This window comes from Schistocerca americana, chromosome 3 (assembly GCF_021461395.2).
Source record: "Schistocerca americana isolate TAMUIC-IGC-003095 chromosome 3, iqSchAmer2.1, whole genome shotgun sequence".
Classification (NCBI taxonomy): Eukaryota; Metazoa; Arthropoda; class Insecta; order Orthoptera; family Acrididae; genus Schistocerca; species Schistocerca americana.
In genome coordinates, this window is record NC_060121.1 from 618134275 (window position 1) to 618148181 (window position 13907).

The 13907-nt window shown below is 44.4% G+C and overlaps 1 protein-coding gene across 1 annotated transcript in view; it reads right to left on the reverse strand.

Moving 5' to 3' along the window:
• The window catches only part of LOC124607104 (ATP-dependent translocase ABCB1-like), a 185515-nt gene that overhangs the window by 35291 nt on the left and 136317 nt on the right, over positions 1 to 13907 (reverse strand). Inside the window, exon 18 of the mRNA XM_047139301.1 lies at positions 3150 to 3391. Within this exon, the coding sequence (XP_046995257.1) occupies positions 3150 to 3391 (242 nt within the window). The remainder of the gene's footprint in view (positions 1 to 3149; positions 3392 to 13907) is intronic.

Sequence of the window (13907 nt, forward strand, 5' to 3'; positions counted from 1 at the left end):
ATATTTCAATTGCTTCTTTGTGAATGCTGTTCCAAAATCCGGCGAAGTTGGCAACTATCATAGTCTCGTCAAATTTCATCCCGTGTTCCTCGTTTAAGCTGTGTTCTCCTACCACCGTTTTTTTCGTCTGTTGGAGACTCGTATAATGGCGATGTTCCACGCACCTGCCCTGAACAGTGCGGGTCGAATGGCCGATGTAATCCTTCTCGCAGTCTCACGGAATTTTGTATATGCTATGCTTCCTAAGCCCTACATTACCTTCCAGAGCCGAATAGTGCCCCAGTACTGAAAGGCGGATGGAACACGCTCTTCATGTTAAAACTCCTCAAAATTCTTTCAGTCACAACGACATGCACCCAGCTCAAGGAATAAAGGCCATAGTTTTATGTTCCTCCTCATGCATTCTCCATATTCCGTAGCCCGATGAATCTGCTTCTCAGATAATTCATTTTCCTTAAAACTGCCGACAAATGTGCAAGTTCTTGGGTTAAACTGTCCGTGTCGGAATTGGCATATGCTCTGCGAATAGAGTGTTAAAGACACGACTTGATTGGGATGGTGGATGGCAACTCTTAGGGTGCAGGTATGAATCGGTATATGTCGGCTTTCGATGAACACTATGTCCCTGAATATCATTTTGTTTTTTGTGAACCTTGACGTCCAAAAATGGGAGCATCTCATTATTTTCAGCATCCATTTCAAAATTTAATGCTGCGCTGAAGTCAGCTGAAGTGGTCCAGAAATCTGTTGAGAGTATCACGTCCACGCGGCCAAACGAGAAAGGTATCATCTATGTACCTCGAGAAGACCGTTGGTTGCAAAGCTGAACTCCTAAGTGCCGTATCCTCGAAGTTCTCCATAAATAAGTTAGCTACTATTGGCGATAAAGAATTACCCGTAGCCAGTCCATTATTCTGTGCAAAAATATTTCAGTTAAATGAAAAATACGTGGATACCAGCACATGACGACAAAGCTCCATCAACTCTTCATGCAGACAGTAGTATCAGGAGTACCCTCCACCACGCACTATCAGGTGGCTTGCGGAGTATTATCGTACGAGAGGCGTTCCATAAGAAATGGATCACATTTTATTCTCGGCCAGTTTCGGTTGAAATGATGCGGAATTTGTTGTGGGACATCGTGAAAAACTCTCGCTTCAGCGTCTATAGTTTCGTGAAGTTCCGATAAGTAGCCTTCTAAATTGCATCTGTAACGAGGTGTATTCCAGGCAGACAGCTGTCCTTTAGTTTCTTTTGGCGGAAACCCAGAGCATCATAGATATTCTTAGGCACTTGCATGATGTCTACGGAGGCTTGGCAGTGAAGAAATGCACGGTGTTCAAATGGTTCAAATGGCTCTGAGCACTATGGGACTTAACATCTCTGGTCATCAGTCCCCTAGAACTTAGAACTACTTAAACCTAACTAACCTAAGGACATCACACAACACCCAGCCATCACGAGGCAGAGAAAATCCCTGACCCCGCCGGGAATCGAACCCGGGAACCCGGGCGTGGGAAGCGAGAACGCTACCGCACGACCACGAGATGCGGGCGAAATGCACTTTTCCAGAAGGACTCATGTAAGCAGAGGTATCACATCAAAACTCACTAGTAAATCCGGAGGACGCAGCCTCAAAGATTTCAGTCATCGAATAAAATCCATCGAATTGAAGATACGATGTTCAAACTTGTGAAAATATGGGCTGAGAACAGACTTCGCCAGATTATAAGTGGGTGCACCCAGATTACTAACAATAGGGCTAGAGAAAGCACTTCTATATGTAACTTAGGCAGACCTTGCAAGGTAGGCTCCACAGCGGGACCAGGTTGAAGTTTCCTAAGCAGATATTCTGACGACAAAGCCTTTTAGAAAAGTTTTTTTTCGCTCAATCCTTTCTTTGGTGGCCCTAAATAGTCTTCTGTAATTAGTGTCGTGGAGTAGTAAATCCATTTTAAGAACATAATCATCCGGTGTCAATACAACCATGTCATTCCCCTCTGAGTGCGAGGTGCCGTTGCTGCCGGTGCTCTGCTAAGGGCAGCGTCATCTGCCCAGTCTTGGAGCACAGCAACTGTGATGGGCGGCGTAAGCGCTGTGTACGTTACGGAGCCTTATACAGGATGATTTTTTGCAGACTTGGTATCAGTTTGCATTGGGACGTAGCAGCAGAAAAGTGTTCCTGGAGATGGCGGACATTTGGATCGCTGCAATATTTAATCAAATTCATTTTAGGCTCCGGCAGCAAATCCGAAGATCCTTTCACGACTTATTACGCCATGAAAGCCTACGAAGTCACATAGCCCAGTACTGTGGTAATGGACTTAGGCCAAGTGCCCTGTCTCTCTTGTATTCCCTCTTTTCGTCTGCCTCTTTCTCCCTCATAACTTACAATTGCCCTTTTCTCTGTTATTCAGCATTCATTCCTGAACTATTACTGTTCCTTTCTAATATTTTTTAACCACCCACCGCTGTTGCCTATGATGCTGGTACGGTATTAGTGCATCCATTGCGGACGGTCCCTATGTAAACCCTCAGCTGCAGTAAACGCAGACAATGAATGATACCAATGACCCGTAACAAACATCCTCTTCAAATTGGTTCAAATGGCACTATGCGACTTAACTTCTGAGGTCATCAGTCGCCTAGAACGTAGAACTAATTAAACCTAACTAACCTAAGGACATCACACACTTCCATGCCCGAGGCAGGATTCGAACCTGCGACCGTAGCGGTCGCTCGGCTCCGACCTGTAGCGCCTAGAACCGTACGGCCACTCCAGCCGGCACAACCTCTCCCATCCAGCCCACATCGCTCCCGTCGTCTTGTACACGGGAAGACAGTGACGAAATTTTTTAAAATTGTATTTTGTATTTTATTGTGAGCTAGTGCCGAAACTACGGAAACTACACTGTATGTATAGATCAGTTTCAGTCGCTATATGCGGTCTTCTTTAGGCGATACTGCAACTCATCCCGGTTGTCAACCACTGGTAATAGGTGTAGTGATCAAGACATATTAAAAAGTTACATGTAGTGACCTGTCTCACTGTTTCCGACCGCCACTACGTCTATTTTGGAAGGAACAGAGTACGACATCCCCAGAATGAAAGGTTTTGAGGAAGGAATTTGCAAGCTCACAGTACTTACTTGAAGACGTTCTTGTAAGGCAAGCCCTCTGCTTCGACGAGCGAGCCTCCGTAGAACATGCAGGCGGAGTAGGCGAAGAAGCCGATGCTGCGAGACAGGCCGAAGACGACGCCCCGGACGTGCACGTTGCGCCGCGCCAGCCGGTAGCTGGGCCGCAGCTCCAGCATGTACTGCTGGTGGAAGTAGCGCTCTTTGCACAGGCCCGCCACCGTGCGGATGTTGCCCACCGCCTCGACTGCCAGCTGTAACGAACCAGAGTGTCACTGGCTGCACAATGCAAGCAGGTCGCTGTGCAGAATATCTACATATGATCCATCTACTAGGAGTATACTTTTTTCTGAAAGCTGATTTGTTTTATTCAAGATTCCAATACATCATATTATTGCCAGCTCGTTTTGCCTACAATATGCTATTTTTGAACGTAAAGGCGATGACCTTACGCTGTCATACTAGGAGGGACTGTATCTACGCATGGTACCTCTCTAGTGGTCAACGTCGGAGACAATGTCCTGCTGCATCAATTACCAAATGGTTCAAATGGCTCTGAGCACTATGGGACTTAACTGCTGTGGTCATCAGTCCCCTAGAACTTAGAACTAGTTAAACCTAACTAACCTAAGGACGTCACCCACATCCATGCCCGAGGCAGGATTCGAACCTGCGACCGTAGCTGTCGCGCGGTTCCAAACTGTAGCAACCTAGAACCGCTCGGCCACTCATGCTGGCCATCAATAACCTCCTATCATCCAAACATCTGAAAGACTGAAGGTGCTAGATCCGGGCTGTAGGGTGGAAGAGGAAAAACAGTCCAGTGAAGTCCTGTGCGCTCCTCCCGGGTTCGCAGACTTGTGTGACGCCTTGCGTTGTCGTGGAGAAGGAGATGTTCATTTGCATTTTTGTGGCGATGAACACGCTTAAATTCCAATACTGCGGAAGCCACAGCGGTGTGCGACCGGCCGGCGGCAAACAGGACAGGTTTGCGCGACGTTGTTACGATTATGACAGAAAACACACCGTGCATTTCTTCACTGCCAAGTCTCCGTAGACATCATGCAAGTGCCTAAGAATATCTATGATGCTCTGGGTTTCCGCCAAAAGAAACTAAATGACAGCTGTCTGCCTGGAATACACCTCGTTACAGATGCCATTTAGAAGGCTACTTATCGGAACTTCATGAAACTATAGACGCTGAAGCGGGAGTTTTCCACGATGTCCCACAACAAATTCCGCATCATTTCAACCGAAACTGGCCGAGAATAAAATGTGATCCACATCTTATCGAACGCCTCTCGTACGATAATACTCCGCAAGTCACCTGATAGTGCGTGGCGGAGGGTACTCCTGATACTACTGTCTGTACCCCCGTTCCTTGATCCATTCACGAACGGCGCGTGGGGAAAATAACTGTCGATAAGTCTACATCTACATCTACATCCATACTCCGCAAGCCACCTGACGGTGTGTGGCGCAGGGCACCCTGAGTACCTCTATCGGTTCTCCCTTCTATTCCAGTCTCGTATTGTTCGTGGAAAAAGGATTGTCGGCATGCTTCTGTGTGGGCTCTAATCTCTCTGATTTTATCCTCATGGTCTCTTCGCGAGATATACGTAGGAGGGAGCAATATACTGCTTGACTCTTCGGTGAAGGTACGTTCTCGAAACTTTAACAAAAGCCCGTACCGAGCTACTGAGTGTCTCTCCTGCAAAGTCTTCCACTGGAGTTTATCTATCATCTCCGTAACGCTTTCGCGATTACTAAATGATCCTGTAACGAAGCGCGCTGCTCTCCGTTGGATCTTCTCTATCTCTTCTATCAACCCTATCTGGTACGGATCCCACACTGCTGAACAGTATTCAAGCAGTGAACGAACAAGCGTACTGTAACCTACTTCCTTTGTTTTCGGATTGCATTTCCTTAGGATTCTCCCAATGAATCTCACTCTGGCATCTGCTTTACCGACGATCAACTTTATATGATCATTCCATTTTAAATCACTCCTAATGCGTACTCCCAGATAATTTATGTAATTAACTGCTTCCAGTTGCTGACCTGCTATTTTGTAGCTAAATGATAAGGGAACTATCTTCCTATGTATTCGCAGCACATTACACTTGTCTACATTGAGATTCAATAGCCAATCTCTGCACCATGCGTCAATTCGCTGTAGATCCTCCTGCATTTCAGTACAATTTTCCATTGTTACAACCTCTCGATACACCACAGCATCATCTGCAAAAAGCCTCAGTGAACTTCCGATGTCACCCGCAAGGTCATTTATGTACATTGTGAATAACAACAGTCCTATGACACTCCCCTGCGGCACACCTGAAATCACTCTTACTTCGGAAGACTTATCTCCATTGAGAATGACATGCTGCGTTCTGTTATCTAGGAACTCTTCAATCCAATCACACAATTGGTCTGATAGTCCATATGCTCTTACTTTGTTCATTAAACGACTGTGGGGAACTGTATCGAACGCCTTGCGGAAGTCAAGAAACACGGCATCCACCTGGGAACCCGTGTCTATGGCTCTCTGAGTCTCGTGGACGAATAGCGCGAGTTGGGTTTCACACGACCGTCTTTTTCGAAACCCATGCTGATTCCTACAGAGTAGATTTCTAGTCTCCAGAAAAGTCATTATAGTCCAACATAATACGTGTTCCAAAATTCTACAACTGATCGACGTTAGAGATATAGGTCTACAGTTCTCCACATCTGTTCGACGTCCCTTCTTGAAAACGGGGATGACTTGTGCCCTTTTCCAATACTTTGGAACGCTACGCTCTTCTAGAGACCTACGATACACCGCTGCAAGAAGAGGGCAAGTTCCTTCGCGTACTCTGTGTAAAATCGAACTGGTATCCCATCAGGTCCAGCGGCCTTTCCTCTTTTGAGCGATTTTAATTGTTTCTCTATCCCTCTGTCGTCTATTTCGATATCTACCATTTTGTCATCTGTGCGACAATCTAGAGAAGGAACTACAGTGCAGTCTTCCTCTGTGAAACAGCTTTGCAAAAAGACATTTAGTATTTGGGCCTTTAGTCTGTCATCCTCTGTTTCAGTACCATTTTGGTCACAGAGTGACTGGACATTTTGTTTTGAGCCACCTACCGCTTTGACATAAGACCAAAATTTCTTAGGTTCAAATGGTTCAAATGGCTCTGAGCACTATGGGACTCAACTGCTGAGGTCATCAGTCCCCTAGAACTTAGAACTAGTTAAACCTAACTAACCTAAGGACAGCACACACATCCATGCCCGAGGCAGGATTCGAACCTGCGACCGTAGCGGTCTCGCGGTTCCAGACTGCAGCGCCAGAACCGCGCGGCCACTTCGGCCGGCAAAATTTCTTAGGATTTTCAGCCGAGTCAGTACATAGAACTTTACTTTCGAATTCGTTGAACGCCTCTCGCATAGCCTTCCTCACACTGCATTTTACTTGGCGTAATTTTTGTTTGTCTGCAAGGCTTTGGCTATGTTTATGTTTGCTGTGAAGTTCCCTTTGCTTCCGCAGCAGTTTTCTAACTCGGTTGTTGTACCACGGTGGCTCTTTTCCACCTCTTACGATCTTGCTTGGCACATACTCATCTAACGCATATTGTACGATGGTTTTGAACTTTGTCCACTGATCCTCAACACTATCTGTACTTGAGACAAAACTTTTGTGTTGAGCCGTCAGGTACTCTGTAATCTGCTTTTTGTCACTTTTGCTAAACAGAAAAATCTTCCTACCTTTTTTAATATTTCTATTTACGGCTGAAATCATCGATGCAGTAACCGCTTTATGATCGCTGATTCCCTGTTCTTTGTATTAACTCTAGTTAAACGAATTTTCTCGTCGTCTTTTCGCAGGGCGTATTCGGGAGGAAGTAATATGTCATTTTTCATTTGAATGGATGGTGACTGTTCCTTCGAAAGAACAGACACCACGCAGATCCCGTACCTGTGAAATACTATATGTAAATTGAAGGGGGGTTCCCTGCTCTCAGCTGCAGTAGGATAGTCACCTGACTCTTCTCGGATAGTACTCTCTAGGAATTTCAATAGTAAACCATCCCGTGATGCAAACGCCTCTCTTGTAGGTTTGCCATTGGAGTTAGTTTAACATCTCTGCAAAGCTCCCGCGCCGACTCATTTCCTTAACATTCTTCCTGGGAATTTCAGTATAGTATCTGCTTCTCCTAGTATTTATTTTACGGTCCAGCAATTTGTCATCAATAGTGTGGTTGTGCGATAGTGTATTTCTTTCCCTATGTATGCGCAATATGTTATATTTATTTACGTTCAGGGTCAACAGCCAGTCCCTGCACCATTCATCAATCCTTTAGCAAATTACTACAGCCTTCTGTCGTTGCTATATTCTTACAGAGAGACCCATCATCTGTGAATAGCCGTATGGGGCTTCCAAAGTTTTCTGCTAGATCATTTACATAGTTTGTAAACCGCAACATTCTAATCATATTTCCTCGGGGTCTTCCTGAAATTACCTTTACGTCTATCGATTTTGTTCCGTGAAGATGCGAAGTGTTGAGTTCTGTCTGGAACGAAGTGTTGAATCCAGTCGCAAATGTGCCCGATACTATGTGGCTCATATTTTTCACGAAACGGCAGTGTGGGAAGGTGTCAAATGCCTTCCTGAAGACAAGGATCACGGCATCAGCCTGAGTTCTGATGTCTACGGCACTATGGCTCTCAAGTATCAGCAGAGGGAGCTCGGTTTCGCAAGATCTGTGTTTGTGGATTCCATGATAATGTCCATGGCGGAGATTTTCGTTCTCCTAAAACGTCATAATACGTGAGCATAGTATATGGTCCATAACTCTGCGAGGATTCACGTCAGCGACATGGGCTCGTAATGATGTGCATCTGTCCTACGAATCTTTTTGGATGGCCAGATCTTTTTTCCAGTCGCCAGGTACCCTTCGTTGCTCAAAGAACCTACCGTAAGCTGATACTAAAGCCTGCGTCACCTAGGACGGCGCTTCCGCGCATAGAGGCGGAGCGGAAAGGAAGCGGGGGGGGGGGGGGGGGGGCAGCAGAGAGCGGGCAAAGTCCACGTTGCAGAACTGCATTGTTGCGCATAACAGTCAGGCTCGTTTGCATGCGGTACATTGTATTACACGTTCAAATCTATGAGGGGAATAATAAATATCAAAACCAATTTCGATCAATCATCATGAGAAAAATATTAATTCACCTCATTAATTCACGTCAACTGCTCCACAGATTTACCCTGCGTGACGTTGTGAGGCGAGAACAGCTGACACAGCTTTGTGAAGACGTGAAGTACAATTTTTCTCAAAACGACATTGAAACTGATTGTAGTAATTACCATTTATTGTGATTTGAACTGCATTATAAGTAAAAATTTAATACACAACAGAATTAACTTCAGGCACAAACCGAAATCATTATATTTGGTTGACAACTGCTTCTGCACAATAGAATTTTTAAAAAAGTGTGTAAGGTGTGTGTGTGTGTGTGTGTGTGTGTGTGTGTGTGTGTGTGTTTGACGGTAGTTAAGTGTAATCACTGCGTGTAAACAAGAATTAGTGGTAGAAAGGAATTAGTAGAAAAACACTAATGTGTAAAAGTATAAAACTACCGTAAAAATGGTCAGTAAGTCGTCATGTTTTTCATTCTTACCAGGCATTGTGGGTGTAAACTAGCATTTTCGATATTACAGTAAGAGACCGGATCTATAATCCAGTGAACAAGCAAACAATTAACCGTCATCTGCGAATAACTCCAGGGAATCTGACCGATAACAACGATAACCACCGATATCTCGACAAGTAACAGTGACTGTCGTTTTAGAGCCATATCCAGTTTGTGTCTTTAAAATGACATGCTTACATTGTGGTTGAAGAAGCTTAACTTTTCCATAGGCGATATGTTGAACATTGTAGTCTGCGTAATTAAAAAGGATACAAAGTCCTGGTCAAGAAGGCTAGGAAGCTCTCATTATTATATATGCAACTGATATGATGAGAAACACATTTTTTAAACCATGTGTCTTTAAAACTAAGAAATATTATTACTTTGTTCCAAAGTCTACATCGTAATACCATCATCACTTCTATTTGAGTCTGTTTCTGAACAATATGATTTTAAATTTACGATGAGCGGTTCTAGGCTTATGTCCATTATCATTTTCCTGTCAAAGTCTTCTCCCTGAAGCTTTTCAGCATGCCACACAGTCTGTCCCCACGCTACAGGTGGGATGTTGGCTGTTGCCTCATTGTCTATTGCATCATGCACAGCCGATTCACTGTATGTTATCTTGAATGTTTTGTGTTTTTCTCCAACATAGCCTCAAAATCCTTTGCCCAAGTTAATTCCGTGGGGCTACAATGACAGTGACACGTGAGTAAACGTAAAACTGCGTGATCCCATTCACGTGCAAGGAAGTCAAGTTTGTACGTCCTGTCGCGTGACTTGTACAGTATAAATTAACGAGCTGCAGGAGATCGCACGAGCCTGGTTTATACGGTGCTTTTCTTGTGTTTGTAATTGATTTTTTTCTCTATGACACCTGAATTATAGTTGTCAATGACAGATTTCGAAGCAAGATATGACAAGAATTGTGAATCACGTCACGATACTGACAGCGTTCACTGCCGAAAGGTAATCACTCAGTTTCTCTTGCACGTAAATCCAAATTTATTTTCAGAAATAAAAGCAGAAGAAGATTCTCCATGCAGCATCATTATCTGAGAATTTGTCCCTATGAGAACTTTAAATCCCCCAGTATCATCACTCATGTTTCAGCAGATCTTTCTGGAATGATTCTAATTGACCCGCATTTCATCAAGGTATACACTTTTGAACCACCTCCTTCTCTTGTATTGTGAATCTTTATGTGGGATATAGTTCATGCTGCATCTAGGTCACTTCTTCGAACTAAAAGCTCTATTCTTAACGAATCTGGAACCAGCGTCTTCTAAAATTCTTTACCTTAGCGAAGAGCTTACCACTGAAGCCTGCATAACAGTAACACGTTTGTGTTATGTCGAGCTTTCATGATTCACATGGAGCACCTTAAAACATCCTATTTAAAACCATCCATTAGTGTTTCAGGTTCCTTGCGATTTTGATGCTTTCCAGGCGACATGAAGCCAACTGTTTCTGCAGTTCCTACAGCTCTGACACTTTCCTTTGCAATTTTCTTTACAGTTCTCTTGGCCGACACCACATGGTTCTGGAGTCCGTTCTTGTGTTTTCCAATGTCAACAGTAGGAGACGTGCTTTTAAATTCACGTTTGAAAAGTTATAAATACGATAAATAATCCGCCTCGCTTGCTTGTGAAGCGCTTCACGTTCATTGCCGTCACCTGACTTTTTTTTTTTTAAATCGCACTTAAACATTTACAAGATACACATTCACAGCTATACTGCTGGAAGAAAAGAAGGAAACAAAAAAGTGGATAGTTGAATGAATATTTCGGTTGTCGTGAAGTGCGGCAACAGTGCACCATGTAGGAGCGAGATTCTCGCTTTCTAGCTCTAACTCTCTGCTAGCCGCTCGGAAAGAGAATGAAAATTATTGGCCGTCTTTGGCTAGTGGAGGGGGATGCGCAGAATGGCTGAAAATTGGGCTGCCTTCTTTCATGAAGCGAACAATAGTACGGGAGCAAATGAGAAAATTCTTTACTTTAAGGAACGAATGATCACGTTGGCGGTAGTCCAAAATTAATATCTAAAAAAAATAAAAATAAAAAAGGAGAGAGAGTGGGAAGAAGAAGAAACTGTATCTTTTTTTTTTGTATCTTTTTCTAAGCAATACTCTCATAAGCCGAAGATTATCACAAATTGTTTAAGAAATTTCAGCACACTTCACATCACTTGCTGTGTTTCTTGACTTGCTCGTATGGAACATAGCGCAACGCGCTAGATTGCGAGAGCAGGAGGTGGAATAGACCTGAATTGAAACTCGACGGCGGATTAATAACGGTGATCTGGTACACTGACCAGCGTGACTGTGCCTTTAGGTTGTTTCCCACGCTCGTTTAGGAAAGTGTATAACTTCCGCCTCAGAGAATACGACACGCAAGTAGTTAAAGTACGATAACCCGCTGAACTGGTCTCCAGACACGCCATGCGTTGTGTAATATTATGTGGGCATAAGTCACGATCATCTCGCATAGCTTCGAATTGTATCGCCGTCGAAGTGTGACCACAGCGCGTTCTAGAGCCGCGCAGAGTTCCTCATGGAAGACTCCCGGAACGAGGTTGAATTTCATTGGCTGCCGGCAGTGTGCAGTGGTGTTCTGTTTTAAACTGGCCCACCTTTAGATGTGAGGTATAGTTTGTGGGCAGAGCGTGACTGACGACCAGTTCTGCATTTACCGAAACCAGTGTGGAAAGCAAGGATAGAAACACTGAGGTTGGCCGATGTTCCATGCCAATAGACATTATTACTCATCGCGGGTTCTATGCGAGTCTGACACATCCTTGTGTGGCATGCTAGTCCGCAGCGTGCTAAATTATAGGAGACGGCCTATATTGAATTATTATGAAATTATAATTACACAAATTTGCTTATGTGGAGGGGTAACAAGCGTCATTCTTCCAATTATGCAAAGTTCGGGAAGGGAAAGTGGAAGGGAGCGGGGAGGGGGCGGAGATGCTGCCGGTATACTGTGTAACTTCGCATCATATCTACATCTACATCTACATGGTTACTCTGGCAGAGGGTTCATTCAACCACCTTCAACATAATTCTCTATTACTCTAGCCTCGAACAGCGCGGGCCGGCCGCTGTGACCGAGCGGTTCTAGCCTCTTCAGTCCTTAGGTTAGTTAGGTTTAAGTAGTTCTACGTGTAGGGGACTGATGACCATAGATGTTAAGTCCCATAGTGCTTAGAGCCATTTGAACCATTTGAACAGCGCGGAAAAAACGAACACTTATACCTTTCCGTGCGAGCTTTGATTTCCCTATTTTATTATGATGATCTTTTCTCCCTATGCAGGTCTGCGCCTACAATTATTTTCGCACTCGGAGGAGAAAGCTGGTGACTGAAATTTTATCAGAAGATTCTGCCGAAACGAATAACGCCTTCGTTTTAATGACGTCCACCTCAAATCCTGTATCATGTCAGTGACACTCTCTTCCGTATTTCGCGATAATATAAAACGTGCTGCTCTTCTTTGAACTTTCTCGATGTAATCCGTCAATTCTATCTGTTAAGGATCCCAGACTCCGCAGCAGTACTCCAAAAGAAGACGGACAAGCGTATTGTAGGCAGTCGCTTTAGTAGATCTGTTGCATTTTCTAAGCGTTCTGCAAATAAAATGCAGTCTTTGGTTTGCCTTCTCCACAACGTTTTCTATATGTTCTTTCCAATTTAAGTTGTTTATAATTGTAATACTTAGATATTTACTTGAATTTGTGGCCGGTAGATTTTGGTCTACACTTATATTGTTAATGTCGAAGGACTGGAGATTGCCTCTCAGGAAGGATTCAAGTGAATTTTTATCAGATTTCTTGCACGGGCTTAATTTCCGTTTATTTTTGGAGGATTTGGGGGATACAATACTCAGTCTCGCTGCGATAACCCTGTGTTCACTAGTAACTGCATCCGTTTTGATGCTCGTTATTAACTCAGCATTACTTGTTGCTAAGAGGTCAAGTGTGTTTTCACAACCGTTTACTATTCGCGTGGGCTGATGAAGTAACTGCTCGAAATAATTTTCAGAGAATGCGCCCAGCACAACTTCGGATTCTAAAGAGCATAGAAAATGGATCTAAATAAAATGAAAGAAAGGTGAAAGTAATGAACGGTATCAGAAATGAGATGATCATAACATGAAAATTGGGGACAACGAAGTAGAAGAAGTCACGTCTTGTACCTTGAAAGCGAATAAATGAATGGCGGACGAAGCAAGGAGGTCATAAAAGGCAACTATCACAGTCAAAGAGGGCATTCCTAACAAAAAGAAATCTATTAGTATCAGGCATCGGCCTTAACTTGGGGAAAAATTTATGAAATATGTAGAAATGACTAAAAGAAGGAACAGGGCGATAGGGCATGTGTTACGACCGAGCGAATAACTTCCACGGTATCAGAGGGGGCTATAAAGATGAAGTTCCACTTCCTGGCCATTCACAGACCAATCCGACCCTATTGACCGCCGTGTCATCCTCTACCAATTCCGTCGTCGGGTGCCGTAAGGAGGGACATGTAGTCAGCACACTGCCCACCCGGTCGATTTTTGACGTTGGAACCGCCACTGATCACTATAGAAGCTCTTCAGTCACCCTCACGTCATTGAACTCAATCCTCGCGGCCAGTCTTTCCCCTAGGAAAAATCACTGGCAGTTCCGGGAATAGAAACTGGGTCACCCGCACTGACCACTCAGCTACGGAGGCGGATTACAGGAAGCTGTAGAGGCTAAAAAACTGTAGAGGAAGACAGGGATTGGGGTGTATCCAACAAATAACCGCGGACGATGAGTGTAAGTGCTACACTGAGCTGAAGAGGTTATCAGACGAGAAGTCGTAGCGGCCCTCACTAGCAAGAAAACTGACGCAGAGAGAGAGAGAGAGAGAGAGAGAGAAGTCGGAGCGTAACTTCTTTCTTTCTTTCTCTGGTGCCATTTCCCGCGCTGACGCGGTGTCGGCATTGTTAGGAACGGATTTGGCAAGGTTACTGGAAAGGGGTGGCCGGATGGCCTTCCTGCCGCCAGCCCCGTACCCCCTGGGACGGAATTAGTGTAGCCCGACTGTCTGCGTCGAGTGTAATTAATGGAA